The following is an 18,854-nucleotide window of genomic DNA, read 5'->3' as shown; positions in this document are numbered from 1 at the left end:
AGCAGCTGCTCTCATTTCATTTTGAGACTGTTATAACTTCTACTTGAAACAAAAGGTTGAAATATATACATATATGTTGGCATTAACTATTAAACAGTAAGTAATGTGGTAACATACAATGTAGCTTTTTTACCTTTCTAACCATGGTCAAGTCTGGCTGCTTGGTCCAGGTCCGGCTATAAATATCATAGCTCTCCATAGAGATGAGCTCCCTTTCACCATCCTCACCTCCCAGGATATACAGAATTCCATCAATTTCTACCACACCAAAATTATGTCGTGCCTAAGGAATATCAATAAAGTCAAGACTGTAAAACATAACTGCCACTGGGAATAAATCAATACAATCTTTTTTCTGTATATCTGTCTGCAAAAGGTTATTGCTATTATGCCTGGGTTTAGGTTTGGTTTGGGATTTTTAATGGTGAAGTCCTAAACTCCAGAATAAGATTATGACTTTATTCAACTAAACAAAGTAAAGGGAATTCAAAAACTACAGAGCAGTAAAAGCCAAAAGAGACCACACAGAAATCTAAGAACAGGGCTTGGCCCTATTTCAGTTTGCACAGTAGCAGTTTCCATGATGAAGCTGCTGCTTTCACGTCTCAACAGCAGCAAAACTCAGACCCATTATCTGTGAAAAGGCAGTTCTTCTATTTTTTAAGTGGGAGAACAGCTACCCTCAGTCCCACAGCAAACAGAAAACACAATATATTGTAAAGTCTTACTCACAGTAAGCAGGAAACAACGCATCGTAACTACAAATGCAGCCAAAACTACAAGCCTTTGCCAACCAGAGACTAATGAGGAAAATCCTGTGGCAAACAACAATTTCTTAATAAGCACCCTATGTTGATTTAAGAAGATAAAAACACAGGTGTACTAAGGATGTATGTTTACAAATAATAAATACTTTTTGATGGAATGCAAATTTGAAGAAGGATGCATTAACTCAAACCAAACCTAAACGCGTCTGTGCAAGCCAAGTTCTGCATGTTGGCCAGTCCTCTCTCCACCTTTTCTACACAGTCCAATTCCTTTGCCCATTTAACAGTTCTCTTGTTTTAGAAGGCAAGTACTACTATATGACTGTTCGGTTATGAAATTCCTGGATTTTTGTAGCTCATTTTTACAGCTAGGTCTTCACTAATTGTTTAGTTTTTCCAGATCCAGCAGTCAGTATCAGACCACAAGTATAACAGGATATAAACACAAGTCAGTCTGTAACATGATTCTGAATGTGTAAGATGCAAGTGACTGAGATTCACAGTAAAATTCCCAGAAGAAAAGGAACATCTTGCCAAAATAAAATCTTAAATCCCAACAGCTAGATAGAGATCTTGCCTCATTCATTGGTGGTAAGGAGCTCCATGAATTGGTGTCTGGATCGTATTTCTCTCCAGAGCTTAGTGTTCCCTTGTTTTCATCCTGACCACCAAGCACGAATAAAAATCCTTCTGTAAAACAAAATGCAACATGATCTTAAAAGCAACACTCACACTTGTACACTGAGTGAGACAAGCTGACTGGTGAGCTCTATCCTGGAATTCTCTAAGAGATTCAGACCAATCACAGGTCAAACTCTGGCCTGGAGAAGGTAAAGCATATACTTATATCTCGACTAAAGTCTACCCTTGTATATACTCTTCAACATATTCAGTGATGCAGCAACTAGAATTCCCTTAAACATGGAATACTCCTGGAGACACAGATGTAGCAGATTCCCACAAAACGTTGGGGGAATAAGACACTCAGATGACAGGGATTTTCACAGAATTAAGTAATGTTTTGGGCAGACAAAGGGGAAGCATAAAGTAACCCCAGTGCAATCAATCTTAAAGAAAAAACATAAGCTGTATTTTGAGGCACTGGTAAGTTTTTGTAATATTGACTTTACAAATACAAAGTTCCCCTTTACCTGCTGACAATACTCCATGATTGATCCTTGGAATACTCATAGGAGCAAGTTCAATCCAGAGCTGTCTATTGGGATCATAAAGAGGACACATACACCGCATCACTGAGGTTGGTTTCCGTGATCTGAACACAGTGGTGGGGAGGGAACAAACAAAAACAGAAAGACAAGACAGTTTTACAAGTTTACTGTTAACAACTTGTGTCCAAAGATTGCTTGTTCATTTTCTAGTGTATTTGGCTTTCATAAAGTGTGGCATTTTCTGGTAAGGAGAAGACCCCCAAGCCAAATGTGTGTAAACTGAGTTTTGTACAGACATGAAATCAGATGTACTCCATTCGAACTCTTATCTTCCTGTAACATTTTTTATGAAGGAACTTTGAACAAACTAAAAAGAACTGACAGAGAGTACTAGTAATGTCTGAGCAAACCAATGACAAACTGACGTGCAAACTGTTACTGGACTGTTTAATTACACCTCTATAAAAAGCAAACATCTAAGTGCTGAACTTACTTAAACATGACAAAGACCTCCCCTCCAGTACAGGAGGGGCCCAAAAACCAAAAGGAATTATTGTGCGGAACAGGAATTTTCACCTGGTATATCTCAGATGCACTAATAATAATCTTTTTTTTGGAGATCACAATAATGAAACAGTTAAAGCACGTTCATTATTTTTAAGATTTATTATAGATGCTTTTCAGATCATCAGAAAATAGTTTCTCCAGTGATCTGTGCTTATTTTGAGTACAGCCTATTCAGTTAAATAAAAATCCACCAACACCTACCGAACACAATGTCCTACTCTCTAGTACATGCTGACTGTTAGAAAATTATCACAAAATAACTATTTATTGCTGAATCACTCACAAAGGTATTTTAGGTGTGCCTGACCAACTTAAAACCAAATTCAAATGACAGTAATAAGCCCATTAGGTGTACATATTCTCCCCACACTGTGTTTTCAGACATGCCATGAATGCTAGACAGTTGTCTCTTTACCAGCTGTGACAACCTGTGGTACCACTTCATACTTACACTCGTTCTTCTCCACCAACAGTCACTATACACTCAGAGTAGCCCCGGGGCTTGAAGGAGGCCAGCATCGCCTCTCCCTGCTGCGGTGGTGTGAGGGGAATGTTGTTGCACTCTTTGACAATCTCCCTTACCAGCGGTTCACTCATCATCTGCTCACGTAAATATGCTGAATCTAAGCCAGAAACCCACACTGCTGACATGACATCCTTCATGTGAACCTACAGGAAGAGAGAAATGTCAGAAAATACCCCAGGCTTTACAGAACACCTCTAAGGTACTCCTACATACAGAAGCATCTATATTCATTAAAAACTTAAGTTTTTTTGATATTTGGAAGTAATAACAAACTTACAACATAGTGTTACTAAGAAAATACATTATCTTCATAGTTTCACTGCAGATGTGCTACTTGCTTTCTCCCCACAAAATAAAGATTGTATCAAATGCCAGAAAGTTACTTTTTTATTTAATACTTGTTAAATAATAAAGGCATCAGATAATACATCACCAACACAGCCCTCACCCTGTTACTGCAATCCTGCTGTCTGCATTTCAGGCAAAATTCAACTAGTTCAATAAATGCAAAATTATCCCTGAACGAAATGTCTCTATTTCAAGTTCCCACCAATGAAAACAAACTCTCCCATTTGGGACACATTCAAAGTATAAACATTTGGATGTCCTGACCTTTCTTGATTCAGAATCATGAGAAATCCACCTAATCACTGCTTCAAAGACGTATTTTTCATTTCCAACATTGAGCTTTTCCATCGACAGCACTTCTTTCAGTTTTTGAGGAGTCAGTTCCAAGAATTCCTCTGTGCTGCTGACATCTCGAAAGTGAGTTTCCAGATACTCTGAGGCAAGGTAGTGAACATGATGCAAACAATAGTGCAGTGCAAAGTCCCGAATACCAATACAGTTCTCAGCAGCTATGCAACCTTCTAAAAACTCACAGCAGAGAGTTTTTAAGTCTGTAAGCAGCAGGAGATCAGCTGCTTGTACCACATCTTGGATAGTTTCTTCATTTAGCCTGATCTGAAAGAATTAATTTAGAAGTTACACTACTATCTCACTCATTAATTTAATGACATGTCCGCATTCATTACAGTCATTCTCAGTGGCTAAAAAAAATGTATTAATGCCAAGGTAAAACTTAAGAGAAATTTGTGTGATAGTACACATTTCTAAATTAACGCAGGGCATTTGCTTGACAGGAATTTTGTGCCTGAAGTAAAAATAAAATTGCTCATCTAAACTGAGAACATAAAATTACTTTTGCTTCAAAAAATAAATAATTATTTAAAATCCATATCCAGAAGATAATGTCAAACCACATCTGCCTTTTCTTTTTCTGATGAAAATTAAACTCATTCAGCAATCTCCTTCTCCAAATAAACTGAACACACCAGCTAAGGCTACCAGCACAAAGATCTGAAGGGACATGCAACCGGAGGCCAGAGAGGTGGGCATGAGTGTCAGTAAGGGAAGATGCCTGATGTACTGCAATGTCCAGTGCCAAAGTATCAATCGCTTTTGCTCACAAACCAGTTCTTTTTTACAGCTATCAAAGACTGCATGTTTTAAAGAAGGTTACTGAAGGCAGCCACAAATTTCAGTACAAGCATTTGACATTGACTCATTTAGAGCTCTTCCTGGCTGCACTAGAAGAGCAGAGACAACTGCAGAGCCTATTCCCTCTACTTCACATGTACAGCCCGAGCATGACATACCACTCTATGGAAGTTTTATGACAAAGCTTTAAAACTCAACAGGTTTATCTTTCAGGACAGCAGTGTTAAAACCCAGGTTATTTTACTAAATATTCAATTTCTGTCTAGTTTATTTGAATACCATACCTGCCCACTGAAGATGTAGTCTAGTATCTCTTTCATGATATCAACAGATATCCCTTCAAGTTCAATCTTGTATGTTGAGCCATCATCCTTTGGAGGATTATAATTCAATTTTGTTCTAAGAGAGGAGAAAAGAAAAAAAAAATAAAAAGCTCACAACTTGGACATTTCTTGCTCTTGGCTTCCTGAAGAAACAAATGCTAGCTGTGGATCATGTGAGTGGTAACATGTATGCTAAAACCTTACAATATGATGTGAAAATTGTCTCTCAAATTAGCACAAAAAAGATGTATATATTGTCTCTAGTATCACTCATCACATTTCCAAATTCAACAAACACGTCAGCCTTCTAAGCTACCCATGGCATCAGAGAGCCAAAGTTAATTTTTCTCAGCTCATTCATCACAAGCACTCAAAAATTTCGCTCAGAACTTCAAACAGAACAGCAGCTCTGCTGACAGATGAAGCACAAGAATTTGATTTAATAAAGGTGGAAAAAAACCCAAAACAAACTAAAGCAAAAAAACACTTCAACAACAAAAAATAATTTCAATGAGCAGATGTGACCAGAATATACACTGGCAGCACAAATACTTGGATTGAATTACCATTATGTGTAGTTTAGGAAGTTATCAGCCTAATGCTGTGTCTGGCTGTAACTGTGAGCTCACGGCTTTAGGAAACAGCACATGTGCTGCTCAGCTGAGCTTTAAATATCCATTTGCATCAGTGGACACTTCACTTATGAGCAATTTCTTTAGAAATACCAGGGAGAGTCTGATGTACCTTTGAATAGAATGGAAGGGAGCTGGAGGAACAGATGAGGAAATAATAAAAATAATACAGCAGACAGCACCATTTTCCATCTTCTATCAGAGCAAACCCTTTTTCCAGGAAAGACAACTCCAGGTGCTCAAAAGGGAGCAGTCTACACCAGTCTAATGAACACAGCTACAAGAGGTAATAAAACATCATTTTGAACACCTTTTTTTCCATGCTTTAGGCATTTTATAAAGATCAGAAAACTTGTTTCACTACCTTCACATCTCTATCACAACACATTAAAGTAAAGGCCTTAAAAGGAATTTGTATTCATTTGAATATATTCCTAGACAGAGTTAGTTTCTTCATGTGAAAAGCTGTAGATTCTGTAAGATGAAAGAGTCAATTTGGCAGAGTCTTCTGCTGTCCACACTCATACTAAGTAAATATATAAACAGGACTTAGCTAAGGACAGATTCTGCTTCACTTATTCATATCAGAATAAATAAGTTTCTCACAAAATAAGATATAACTCACATCAAACAAAATCATACACTATACAGAGCTATATTAGAGTGTGAACAAGGATGGCAATATTAGCCATGAAGTGAATCATATTTGTGGCATTGTTCTCACATGGCTTTTCTATGCTGCAAGAGGCCTATCACCAGTGAGCAGAAACTCCAGGAGATAACGCTACTCTGATGAGTGTGTACAACTGTATGAGGTCTGAAGTTAAGCTGCTTCACTACGCTTGTACAGCACCTAGCACAAGTCATAACACAAATAACAATGATATAATATGGGTGAAGAAATTGTTTATTTCCTAACACTTTAAATGAGATTAGGAAAGTTAAGCCTATTCTCTAAAGTCTACATGACGTCCAATAAAGCGCATGCTGCAATAGCTGACATTGACTTGCAGCTTGTCAGCTAAAATCTCCTAAGCAGAATGTACATCACAAGCAGTACTACACAACATGTAGCTCAACTCACACCATCCTTGCACACACAGAATGTGCACTTTTCATGCCTACAACCTCCAAAGGAATGGAAGAGCATGTACATACAGAGTTAACACACACATTTCACTCTAAGGGAGTGAAAAGGCTTCTTAATGTACATTTTCAAAACTATTCAAACTACATCAGTTTTATATCAACTAGACTCCAGTTTTGGGTTTCTTGGTTTTTAATAAAAGCTGCATGTGGGATGAAATTGTGTTTTCTTTTAACATAATATGTATCAAGGCTTGCAGCATCTGGCTTGCTTGACAAGACAGTCAGATGGTTTTGGGACCTCATACGTATCAGGTACTCATGAATAGCTGGTACGGTTAACTACAGAGTGGTGTCTACACAGAACCTGGGTAGTCCAACACATGGTGGAGCTCATAATGGATGCAAAGCATATAACAAACACATTTCATGCGAGCACTAATCGAGAGATTACGGAAAGGACTGGTGCTATTTATCACCATCTTCCATCTTAGCATCACCTGTACACACCCAACCTAAATCACCCCATTGCATGGACTTTACGCTGACGCGTCCTGGTAACAAGAAAGTGTTGTTCAGAGGTTTTGGGTCTTATCAGGCTAGGTGTTCTAATTACTGGGTACGTTTTCAGGCATCAACAGTTATTAACCTGAAAAGAAACAAACCAGCCACTGATGCAAGACCACAACACAAACCCAAAGCACTTTAATTTGTTAGTTAATAAACTACTAGGTTATTTATTTTGGTATGGATTTCTGACATTAGAACCATTTCCAAACAGCAGCTGAAGCTGTCTCTCACATCAAGTACTGCAGGAAAGCTACTGGCTATTGCTAAGAGGGGAGGAACAAAATGACGCAAGAACTTATTATCAGCAGGTTTGGGGCTGGAAGAGTTTAAGATAGAAAATTGTGAGTCCAATGTGGAAACAAAGCTGGAGGAGGAGAATAAAGTAGGAGGTGTGTAAGTGGAGGGCAAGGAGCCACACGTTCTCTTGCATCACACAGCGTCAGCTGTTACAAGCACCCACACCTTGCTCACAAACTGAGATCTGGGCATCTTTGCAACAGACAGAACAATAAAGTTTCAAAACACATTTGTTCCCAGTTCAGAGCAGACAGCTCACAGTGGTCCTGGTCCTCTCTTAAATTTAACTTTAGAAAAAAAGTTTCTAGCTGTGCTTAAGCAGATAAGTTTCCAACCTGCCAATATCCCATGAGGGAGGATACTTTTTTTCCACCATGCTCTTCCCCACAGTGATTTATTCAGCCTGTGATTTGTGTGGCTAGAAGCAGCAATCAGGGAGCCAAGATGCAGAGAGGTACCCAGCTGCTGCATGACTGCTTCTAACACACACATGTGACAGCTTCCTACTCTGGACAGCATTTATTACTTTAAAAGCACTCTAAGCTGCCAAAGCACAGTAGAAAAGGCTGCCTTAGTCTTCTTTAATTCAGATGCAAGAGCAGAACATCAAGATTCAGAAGCAAATAAAAGTTCCCACAGCCAATCAGAAAACCTGTTAGCTAGGAGCAGAGTAGAGCCAAGACACATACAGAGCTGAAGGAAACAAACCAAGGCAGCTTCTTCATCCTGTTCTCTTAAGTAACTTAATTTTCAGCAGCTTGACTCCATCCATGGTTTAAAACAATGTTTTCTTTTTTTTTTTTTAATTAAGAAGATCATCATTGTAAGTTGAAACTGCTTCCAGTAACAGTGTTCTATAAATGTATAACATCCACACCAACATCCTCTTGTCGCCGGTCAGAACTGTTTGGCACATACTGCACCTTCAATAAGTGGCTTAAGAACAACTGGGTTTATGTTGTGTTTTGATGTTGTGTGCCTGTGACAAATTTAGAATCTGCTCTTCCACATCACTTAAGAATACAATCCTAATGAGTCATCTCAAATGGCACTACATGAGGTAGAATGAGGAAGAAAAATTCAATATCTTTTCTGTCTATGTAAGCAATAATATAAGCAAGGTAAATCATTAAAATGAAAGCAATGGCTTAAGAGCAAGCACTGCTACTGCTAGGAGTGACAATGCATATCAAATGGCACAAACTAGATTCAAATAATTAAAAAAAAAAAAAAACCAAACAGATAAATCCAAGACTTTCAGCAGTTCTTGTTAAAGTTAAGATGGATCTTCCAACATATTCCTCACGTCAGAAGAGGAAACAAAAACAGTCATACTTCCAACCTTGCAGTCAAGTTCCCTGTGAGAGCACTGTGGTAGGACAGTTAAAATGCACAAGGAGCACACAGAGAATGGGTTCATGTGCCTGAAAACTCATTTTCCCTACCTTTTACAGTTGACAGTTTATAGGAGGGGAAGTAATAACTTACAAACCCCAGACAAAACAACAAACAAAATTAATATCAAAACAAAATGTTCAGCCACCACCAATAACACCAGCTTACCAGATTCAAACATATTCTTGAGGGAATATTTTTACCTTCAAAACCTTTGCTTTATTTGTAAACTGTTATGAAAAGACAACAGATGTGTTTCTACAACAGTGACATGAGTTATACTGTTCCCTTTATGAACTTTTGGAATGCTTTAATCCTTAAAGCCCTGGTGTATTGGTACTTAAACAGGTAAAGAAAACATCTGTCTGCAAAGACTGTGCCTTTGTACATGAGAATGCTCTAAACCATGTTCACCTCAAGCAGGTTTATGATATTTAAAGTGAACAACTGAAAAATCTGGGAAACAAAAGACAGACACTTTGCTTTTGATGCTTTGCAACACAATACTTTTACCCTCTCCCACGTCATCACGCTGCAAACAATGCTCTTCACTGACCTACTTACACAGCTGTAGCATGGTGCCAGGAACCAAACTGCTGGAGACAAGAGGAAACACTTGGAAAGGAGCTCTTTCCAAATTAGTGATTTTGCTCCAGATTAAACATCAGGACTAGTCTACACAAGCTTTGCCAAGATTGCCACACTAGCAAACCTTAGTATTACAGTAGCAAAGCCATCTTTCCAATCCAAAGAGTAATAAAATTGGGGTTTGGTAATAAATCCTTTACCTGCACCACTGTTTGGGCCTTCTCCAGAGAGCATTAGCAATTTAAAACGAAGTTATGCCTCCAACAAATGTTTCCAGCAAAGACATGCACCAAACCCAAAACATGCTCACAAGAATGACTCAGTCCCAAAAATGACAAGCAAGTACTTTGAGATTTTGCATCATCAAGGGGAAAATGTAAAAGACTCTACTTCTGATGCAGTCTCCTCCTGACCTAGGCTTCCTTATGCAGGCTTGAGTCTTCAAGTACAAGCTTTCCATGCGAAATCTCATTAAGTCAAATTCAGGATTGACCATTTTAATGGTGAAGTTTTTTCATTTGTCTGCCTTTATCCCTGCAACATTTTCCCCCATGCAGGCTCATCTTTCTGCATGCAAAAAAAATCCCTTAATAATCACATTATTAAACAGGTCAGGCACAAAAACATGATGCAGCAGTTCACTCCACCCACTGCCATCCTCCAAAAAGATACTTTACAACCAAATCAGAAGGTTTTCTTTGAGGTCGCACCCTGGCCTTTAGCACCACACATTAAAGACAATCTTCACCACACCCTGCAAGGGTGCCAGCTCTCAGGATTTGGCTATGCCTCTCATATGTCTTCTTGAGATTACCTGTTAACTGCACCTTCAGGTCTCAAGGCAGAAGTAGTCCACCTAATAGCACAAAAAACCTGCAGAAGTTTCACTTAGTGTAAGAAAAACAACAATAAGGAATAACTTGATTTTTTCATCTGTTGGAAAGTTTAAGTCAGGCAAAAATTTAATGCTTCTCTGCAGAAAGAGAAAGAACAAAGTAAATTCCTTCAGCAACAGCAGCACAGGGGACAGCAACAGAGCAGTAAACAGCTTGTGGGCTTCACAGAGTTTTTTTGTTTACCCTGAAAATCTGAAGTGACTCTGACTACACCTAGCTCATTCAGACCTAGACGCAATCTAAATTGGAAATCTACCCTCAACCAGCACGTCTTGCCTAAACATGCGAGTTAGCCCTAAGTAGACAGAACACACACTTGACAAACAGTCCCCACGAATGGACCCGTCAGCCACTCAGCAGCAGTGAACCTCCCATCTCACTTTACTCTGGGGTTTTTTAGACAACTTTGAGAACAACCAAGCTGAGCTTACAAACAAGTCAAACACAAACAATGCAGATGAGCTGGCTGCTGGGTACAGGCGGTTCGTGCCATGCACCTCGTACACGGCTTGGCCTCACCTAGGCATGCAGCTGAGTAAACCTGGTTCAGCATTTGGTTGTTCAGCTCTTCTCACATGAAGCACAGATCTATTATGTACCAGCCCCTATTAGAAATACCTGACACTGGATTTAGAAAGGTGTTTGAGGCTTTTTTTTCTTTCTTTGTTTTTAAAAGGTGGGAAAAAATTATCTAATCTCTGTTTCTCTATGGGCAGCAGACTACCTGGCATGAAACACTCATCACAGCATCTCCTTAAGGAATTAAATCTGTATCATATTTATGTCATTTCTGTGCTACACACAACACTAAAGTATATTCACTAAACAGACAATTCCCGAGATTTCCATTCCACATCAACTGAAAATTTAGCTTTCTTCTAAACAGCACTGTTACACCCAGTAGGTAGCAGTTTGGAACTACGACTTCATCAGAAAAGCAAAGGGAGACATACTTGGAATGCAATTTTAAACCAAGAAATTAAGTGTATCTTACTTAAAAATATGTCTTCTTTCAAATTAACTCCATTTTTGATCTTGCTACAGATGCTCTTTTAGAAGGAAGAAGTACGATATCATGTCTATGCTGTTAAATTTACCATTAAATATATTTAAGAAATGCAGTGCCATGTAGATCATCTCTAATAACAATAATCCAAACATTCTTGTGACTTACTACAATAATTATTTGGAAAACACCAATGAACCTACAGAGAAAACATGGGTTAATCTTCTCCTGTGAGAAAAATAAGCATCAGTCAGAGAATGATTTTCATCACTGCTGGTAAATATGAAGTCGAATGAACATTACAAGTGCATGAGTAATGCCATGGGACAGCTGGAAGATGCAACAAATGCTGTACTTCTTTGGGAATCCAGCTGAGAGAGGCACCAGCTCTGGGCATGGTGGGAGCTGGAAAACACGTATGTGAGACTATCATAGAAAGTGATGACACAGCCAAGAGGAAAGAGGAAGCAGGAGTGTGGATTTCACTAGCACAAGAAGGAAGTGTCAAGAGTCTTCAACTCAGAGCACTAACCGTGTCCATAAACAATAGCAATCGCTGTACGAAGCAGCCTAAAGTTGCTCAGGGGATGTAAACCAATGTGCCTGAGGACATAAAACTGCCACTAACTATATGGTATTAAGAAGGTATTTCCTTCACTAGCAACAAGCAATTCTGAGCTGACCGTAATAGTGATTTTTTTCTTAGTTTTCTTGGAAATATTAAGCAGTGCCACAGCTGTAATACGGAAGATGAGGAGGAGACTGGTGACTCCCCTATATAAGGGGAACACTACACTAGTACTCAGTACCAGCAGAGAGAAAGCTTTGTACAACATATAACAGGTCGGACGAGAGAGGGGAAAAAGCAAATTCTTAAAGACCATCAGTTATTTTCCACATTTGTCAGTCCATATGAGGAAAAAGTTCCTTTTGTAACTACAGCTGAGACCAATGCAAACAAAACAGGTTCAAGGAATAAAAACAAACACAAAACCCAAAACACAAGAAGTTCAGACTCATCAACTCTAGATCTTTCTCCAGACACAAGAGCATCTTCAGAGCAGCCCCACTCCAGTCACAAAATATGTTTTAAAGCTCGTAAGAAAAGTCATTAATAAAAAAAGGTTCTTTTAATAACAGAAGTTTTGCCAAACAGGGCAATTAATGCAGGTGTGTAAAGGCAACCTACAGAGCATAAATTACCCAGACATCCCAAGCAGCTCCATCCTGCCACACCTCCTTCCACCCCAACTCGCCTCTTACATCAGGCACGCAGATGAACCACATGTCTGCAGATACAAAGAAAGGACAAGCAATTTCATCTCAAGTTCTCCTGCGTAAACAGATGCTCTGATTTCCAGTTCTCCCTTTGTCTGACGTGTAGGAGCAGCCGAACTGTATTTTCGTACTATTTTGAGCTAAGAGCCTTATTGCTTCCTCCCTTCAGGCCATCTTTAGGGGCTTGTTGCAGCAGGAATACAATTAACAACTCCCCATTCAAGCCCGGTATAGTGATTTTTAAATCCCTTTTTAAGCCATAAGTTTTTAACACACCTTTATCACTGTTGCCCTCCAACTACTTATGCAAACATAACACACATTTAGGCACTTCTAAGTTATACCAGGTAGACAGTCTCTGGACAAGGCACTATTTTGATTTACTGTGTCTCAAAGTTACAGAGACTTTACAACTCAGTTATCACTGAAGCATCACAGGTGACAATTTAATTTCATTTTTCTTTTAAAAACAAATCCAAAACTAGGCTTTAGGAATCTGGAAGCAAATTATGGCCCCATTTCTTCCTGACTTCCTACAGCCAGGACAGCCTGTAAAGTCCCCAGGAGGCTGTCAGAAACAGACTCCTTATAAGAAACCTTGAAGACAACATGACTTTAGAGCCCTTCTTGATAGAACAGTAACCACAGCCCTGCCCTGCATGCCCAGTGAAGACAGAACAAGCCCTGGCACAAGCACAGCACAATCCAGCCACAAAAGAACGTGAGAGCACAGGGGCTTGGCAAGCAAATACCTGCCAGCTTCAGCAATGGTTTGTATTTGTGACTTCAGTACTAGTCCCATATAGAAAAAACTTTTAAACTCTACAAAAAGTCTCTATAAATGACAGTAAAAAACAAGCAGGTACCAGGAAATGAGCAGCAGAAGCTATTGGCATGCCTTGGCTTCCACCTTGCCTTGCTCTAGAATATTTATTGTCTAACAAGTGTAATGAAAACTGCCAAGTCTCACCTTTTTGGTGTGCTGCAGAATGGTCACCCTGTCCCACCTTTCATACCAGCATTTAGTGATGCTCACAGACACCCTTACACAAGGCAGGCTGCCTTCTCATGGTTTCACAGCAACTCAAAGTGTTCCAAGTGCCAGCATACAGAGGAAAGGAAAGGAGATCAATGATGAGGACATGTCCCATCATATATCTGTGGAAGTCTGTTTTGGCATTGGCACAATTTTGGGGCTGTGCAAGAGTCTTTCAAGGCCTGCAATGTTTTAGGGATGTCAGAATGTCGAACAGCACAAGTGAGAATATGCAAATGCCATCAGGTTCCTTCTCACCAAAAACCATTTACAAGTAGTACAGCTATTTACAAGTAAATGGAAAATAATGTGAACTTAATCTTACATTTTTATTTTGTTTAGCTAAATTATGTTCATCTGTAAAAAGATAAAACTATGATTACTGGTCCACCAATAAGCTAGAAAAGCCTTGGTGAACAGTATAGACTACATACCTCCACCTGTAATCTGCTCACACAGCCGCATGCAAAACAAAGACAAAACTTGCTCAGATAACAAAAACATCTTACTGTAATTTCTAATACTGCACCACATTCTCTGCATAATGACATTAAGTGTGTCTAAGAATTTGAGCTTAAATATCCTTGTTGTTAAGGTGGTTCCCAAATGCTCCCCGGGATACAGGCAAGCAGACTGTAAGCTAGCAAGTATGAAGAGTTGCAAGTTTCAGCTGGCCAGGAATAACTCATGCCAGGCAATGACAGATCTGTGTGGATGAGAACATCTGCTGCTGCTGAGGATACCAGGAATACTTGGACCAAATCTATCCTATAAAAGGTTCGAAGATATATGCTAACAACTTACACCAAACTTACTAGTGCAAGCATGGCTTATTCTGGTGAAAGCACTCCTATGCCACCATAATTTACACTAAAATTAAATCAGGGCAGTAGAATTATATCTGCATTAGGGCAACTGCCAGGATACAAACTGCTAGAAATAAGCATAGGCTTCTGGTAGACTTGTTACAGAAGAGAAAATCAAGAGCTAACCTGGCTCAAACTTAATTTCTCTGGGACGCACAATAGCATCAGTTTGAGTCAAACCACTCTCTGTCCTGTGGCAGTTTCTTCCTGAAGAATCCTCCTGTTCTCAGGCTCAGGAACACACCACAAGATGTTAGAGATACGCAGGAAGACTTCCCTGTTTTGCAAATGACAGGATTTGCTCCAGGGGCAGAGGGATTAGATAAAACTTCACATATTATGCAGTTCTGTAGGAATTCTCACAACTATCCCAAATCTCATTGAACTCAGAGAGCTATAAGCAACCTGGCATTGGGCAGTTGAGGCAAGATCTCAAGAATCAAATTACCACAAGAATTTAAAGTCCTACTGCTTCCACAGACTGAAAATGTATTAATGAAAGAGGCGTTTATTTTCTTCTGTACACACAGGAGCTAGCTTATGGACAAAAAAGCCAGATGGACACCAGTAACACTTCTGTGTGTTTCTGCGTCCCCTTCATACCACCTGTCCTCTCTCTGCTGAAGCTGCCATTTTTTAAGCTGCATGGATAATTCAGTTGCCAAATAACTAGAGGAAAGCCTCATCATTATAATTTACAAGTGTCCTACTCATAACCAGTCAGCCAAACAGCTTCCATGCAAAACTAAAAACAGGTAACGCTCCTCTCTCTGCGGCTTCACAAATCCTTCAGCACACATCGACTCTGTTCACACCCAACCACCCCCTGAGCCAATGCCTTTTTACTTTCCTACTCACACCCTAAACTAAGCACTCATGCAAACCCTATATGGATTCTGAACTCGTCCACCAACTTGCCCACAGCCACAAAACACAACAACACAGCCAGATACAGAAAACACCACACCAGCTCATACTTCCATTGCTTCACTGCTGAGTACATTTGACATATCCACTCGCGTTTCTTCCAAGTTTCACTTCTGAATTTAGTTACTGGATTTTTCTGAGGTTTGTATTGGAACTTTTCAAACGAGAGCACCCCAAATCAATTGGCAGTTGGAGACTGTAACAGCCTATGGTACCAGAGCATGCCTTGGAATCATCCACCCTTAAAATACAAGGACTTTAAAGTCTTTTGCCTCCTGCAATAACTCTTTATATCAAAACTGAGACCAGCTGTTTTATTTAAAAGTCAACACTCAAAATAAATGGGATTTGCATAGGCTGGAGATGAATTTTATCTCCAAAAAGAGCCACTGAAACATTACTTCTGGCTGGAAACATCATGCTCCAACACTAGCAACCTACCTGACCAATTCTACCCCATCTGGAGACCAGCTGGACTAAGAGATAGATCCTGGAGCAATAAAAAGAAGAGAGACAGGCAGCAGGTAAAAATTAGGCTCTGCAAAGGCAGGTAATACAAATCTGCTTCTTAATGTGCCATGCAAGAGCTAGGTGAACATATCGTTGGTACTATACATCTTGCAAGCCTGAGGAGAAAGATGAGTAAGCTTAAAAACAAAACAAAAAAACACTTAACCATATTTATATTTTAATGCATGTAACCTACTTTCACACATAGTTAATAAATTCCTTCATGGGATGTGACCCTGAACAATTCCAAGTTTAAAAAACCCACAACTCTTAATGACTACAAGCTTTGTTGCTACTGTAGTTATGTCTGGCTCTCTTACTCCTCACACATGCCTAACTCGTGTTTCCCCAGTCCCCTTTTTCAGAGATTAACAAAATGCAGTACTTAAAGAAGAACATGTACTTCTCCTTGGAATTATTTACAGTATATTTTAATTAAGAAGTCTTTTTCCACAGTAAAATACAGCATATTTTCTGTAAACACTACAGGAAAGATACTGAGGTGCTGGAGCAGGTGCGGAGAAGGGCACCAAACCTGGTGAAGGGTCTGGAGAACAAGTCTTACCAGGAATGGCTGAGGGAACTGGAGGGGCTTAGGCTGGAGAACAGAAGGCTCAGAGGGGTTGTTATGGCTCTCACCAACTACCTGAAATGAGGTTGTAGTGAGGTGGGGATTGATCTCTTTTCCCGAGTTACAAGGGATATCACAAGAAGTAGCAGCCTCAAGCTGTGCCAGGAGAGGTTTAGACTGAACATTAGGAAAAATATTTTAATGGAGAAGTGCTCAGGCACTGCAACAGGCTTCCTGGGCAAGTGGTGAACCACCATCCCTTGGAAGTGTTCACAAACTGTGTGGATGAGGCCCTCAGTGATACGGTTTAGTGGTGGTCTTGGGAGTCCTGGGGTTATGGTTGGACTTGGTGAACTTTAAGGTCTTTTCCAATCTAGTTGCTTCTGTGATTCGAAACTCATCTTTCTGTTACAGCAGAACAGCAGTTTTTCCAAGAATATGGCCTTTTTCCATCTACAGCAACCCTTCTGAACCTTAACTTCAGATATGACATACAATCATCTAAAAAAAGATGACCAACAACCTAAAAAGCATTCAGGCATTTTGAAGAGTATTGGATCAATGGTTCATTCCAATTTCATGTCTTCCATTTGTCTTTCACCACAGTCTACAAAACTGCTTAAGACAAGCAGTGAAAAAAAAGTTATTGCTAGTATACAGGCTCTGTGAATTTTACAAATTCTTGCTGATCTTCCTTCTCTGTGAATTTTATTTCATTTTACACTCAGCTCTAGCTGGGTAGGTAGACTGACTAGCTCAAACCGCTGCAGAGAACTGCTGCTCTGTCCACAGTCAGCACCCATTTAAAATTTAGTCACCAACTTAATATTCTATTTATTTTTAGTTTATTTTTGTACTTGAGAAAGTCAAAAGTTGGACTGCAGCAGTCACCCAAAATACTGCACTGCCTAAGAGCAGATGCCAATGTGACACTGAAGTAGGTTCCATCTTATTCTGAGAGCAGCAAATAGACTCCCCATCCCCACCTTGAGCAAACATGCAGATCTTATGACAACTTCAGAGGAAGCTACAGCTGCAAAGAATGCCCAGCCATTACCAAAAGTCTGCTACAGACTTATGATAATCTTGTGTTTAAATAATACCAAAAAGTCTTCTCCTACTTTACAGACTTAAAACAAAATTAATGTCTTCACTACCTGCAAATTATGGGACTTAAAAATAAAAACCCTTTCGAATTAACCACCTGTCCATTTTGTTCACGCTGCCTGATGTGCAGCTACATGCTATGAAGATCTTATGGTGGGTATATCCTGACTTGGTGTCAGGGTGTATCACCACTGAGTGTGACAGAGAAGTTCAAGCTGATGTTGACAGCTGCAGCAGGACCTTTCATTACTGGGTTTCACTGAAAACACAGGCCAGGATAAGCTGTTTGCCGGGCCACCTTGGAAACCGTGACTGTGCTAATACAGCTCACTGTCAAACGGCTTGGTTTGGCTGCACACACTGCTGGCACTCGCTGCCAGGAGTCACCGGCTCTCCTGGCTCTGGCACCTTTGGCAGCTTCCACGTTCTGTTCCTGGATACTGTGAGGGCACAAGGGAACAGGAGATGGGGAGACAAAGCAATCTTCTCTTAGACTGATCTACTTCAGAATCCACCACCACCACCCAGAGCTCTGTCGTGCTAAGCGCTACCAAGGAGAAGACAAACGAGGTTGAGGCGCAGGCGGGGGAAGCCCTGGCAGCGGGCACACCGCGCACAGGCACCGGCCCCGCAAAGTTCCTTGTTTCTGGGTCGGCTGTTTACAGCAGGCACTTGGCAGCACTTAACCTGTTCCGGGCGGTTTCACCCGGTAGTTAAACACGCCGCCTCTCGCACCTGCACGAAGCCACAGTTCAATGAGCGGGCGGCTCCTCCAGGGGCACACGGGCTGGGGGGGGGAGCTCCGCAGGGCGGCCACGGCCGGGCCGCCGCTGCCACCGGAGCGCTCAAGCGAACTCCGGGCACCGCAGGCCCGCTCTGCCCGGCCTGCCCCGGCTCCTCCGCCCTCAGTCGGAGCCGAGCCTGCTCCTTACATAACCGGCCGCCCCCCGGAGCGCGGCCTCCCGCCGGCTCACCGCCCGGCTGCAGCCCTCCTCCCCCCGCCGTACCTGATGTAGGGGCTGGCGGCCGCCAGGATGTTCTTCTGCACCGGGATCTCTTCCCCCTCCAGCACCAGGTGCGCGTCGCAGAAGCGGCTCTCCTCGCGGAAGGAGCTGAGGGCCCGCAGCAGCCTCGCCGGGTGCTGGGGGTCCGACACGGCGCTCGGCCCAGACATGTTACCGAGCGAAGCCGTGCCTCGCCGGGCCGGCCGCCTCAATCACTGCCCTCACACCATGGC

The 18,854-nt window shown here is 40.9% G+C and overlaps 1 protein-coding gene across 1 annotated transcript in view; it reads right to left on the bottom strand.

The window, feature by feature from the left end:
- The window catches only part of GAN (gigaxonin), a 31,436-nt gene extending 12,582 nt beyond the window's left edge, over nt 1-18,854 (bottom strand). The window contains exons 1-7 of the mRNA XM_034073144.1: nt 18,625-18,854; nt 4,814-4,928; nt 3,642-3,992; nt 2,955-3,172; nt 1,919-2,040; nt 1,345-1,457; nt 134-283 (exon numbers count right to left, since the gene is read on the bottom strand). Coding sequence (XP_033929035.1) covers nt 134-283; nt 1,345-1,457; nt 1,919-2,040; nt 2,955-3,172; nt 3,642-3,992; nt 4,814-4,928; nt 18,625-18,791 — 1,236 coding nt within the window. The 5' untranslated portion in view covers nt 18,792-18,854. The remainder of the gene's footprint in view (nt 1-133; nt 284-1,344; nt 1,458-1,918; nt 2,041-2,954; nt 3,173-3,641; nt 3,993-4,813; nt 4,929-18,624) is intronic.

The sequence above is a fragment of the Melopsittacus undulatus genome, chromosome Z (assembly GCF_012275295.1).
Source record: "Melopsittacus undulatus isolate bMelUnd1 chromosome Z, bMelUnd1.mat.Z, whole genome shotgun sequence".
NCBI lineage: Eukaryota > Metazoa > Chordata > Aves > Psittaciformes > Psittaculidae > Melopsittacus > Melopsittacus undulatus.
This window is presented reverse-complemented; position numbering and strand designations above follow the sequence as displayed.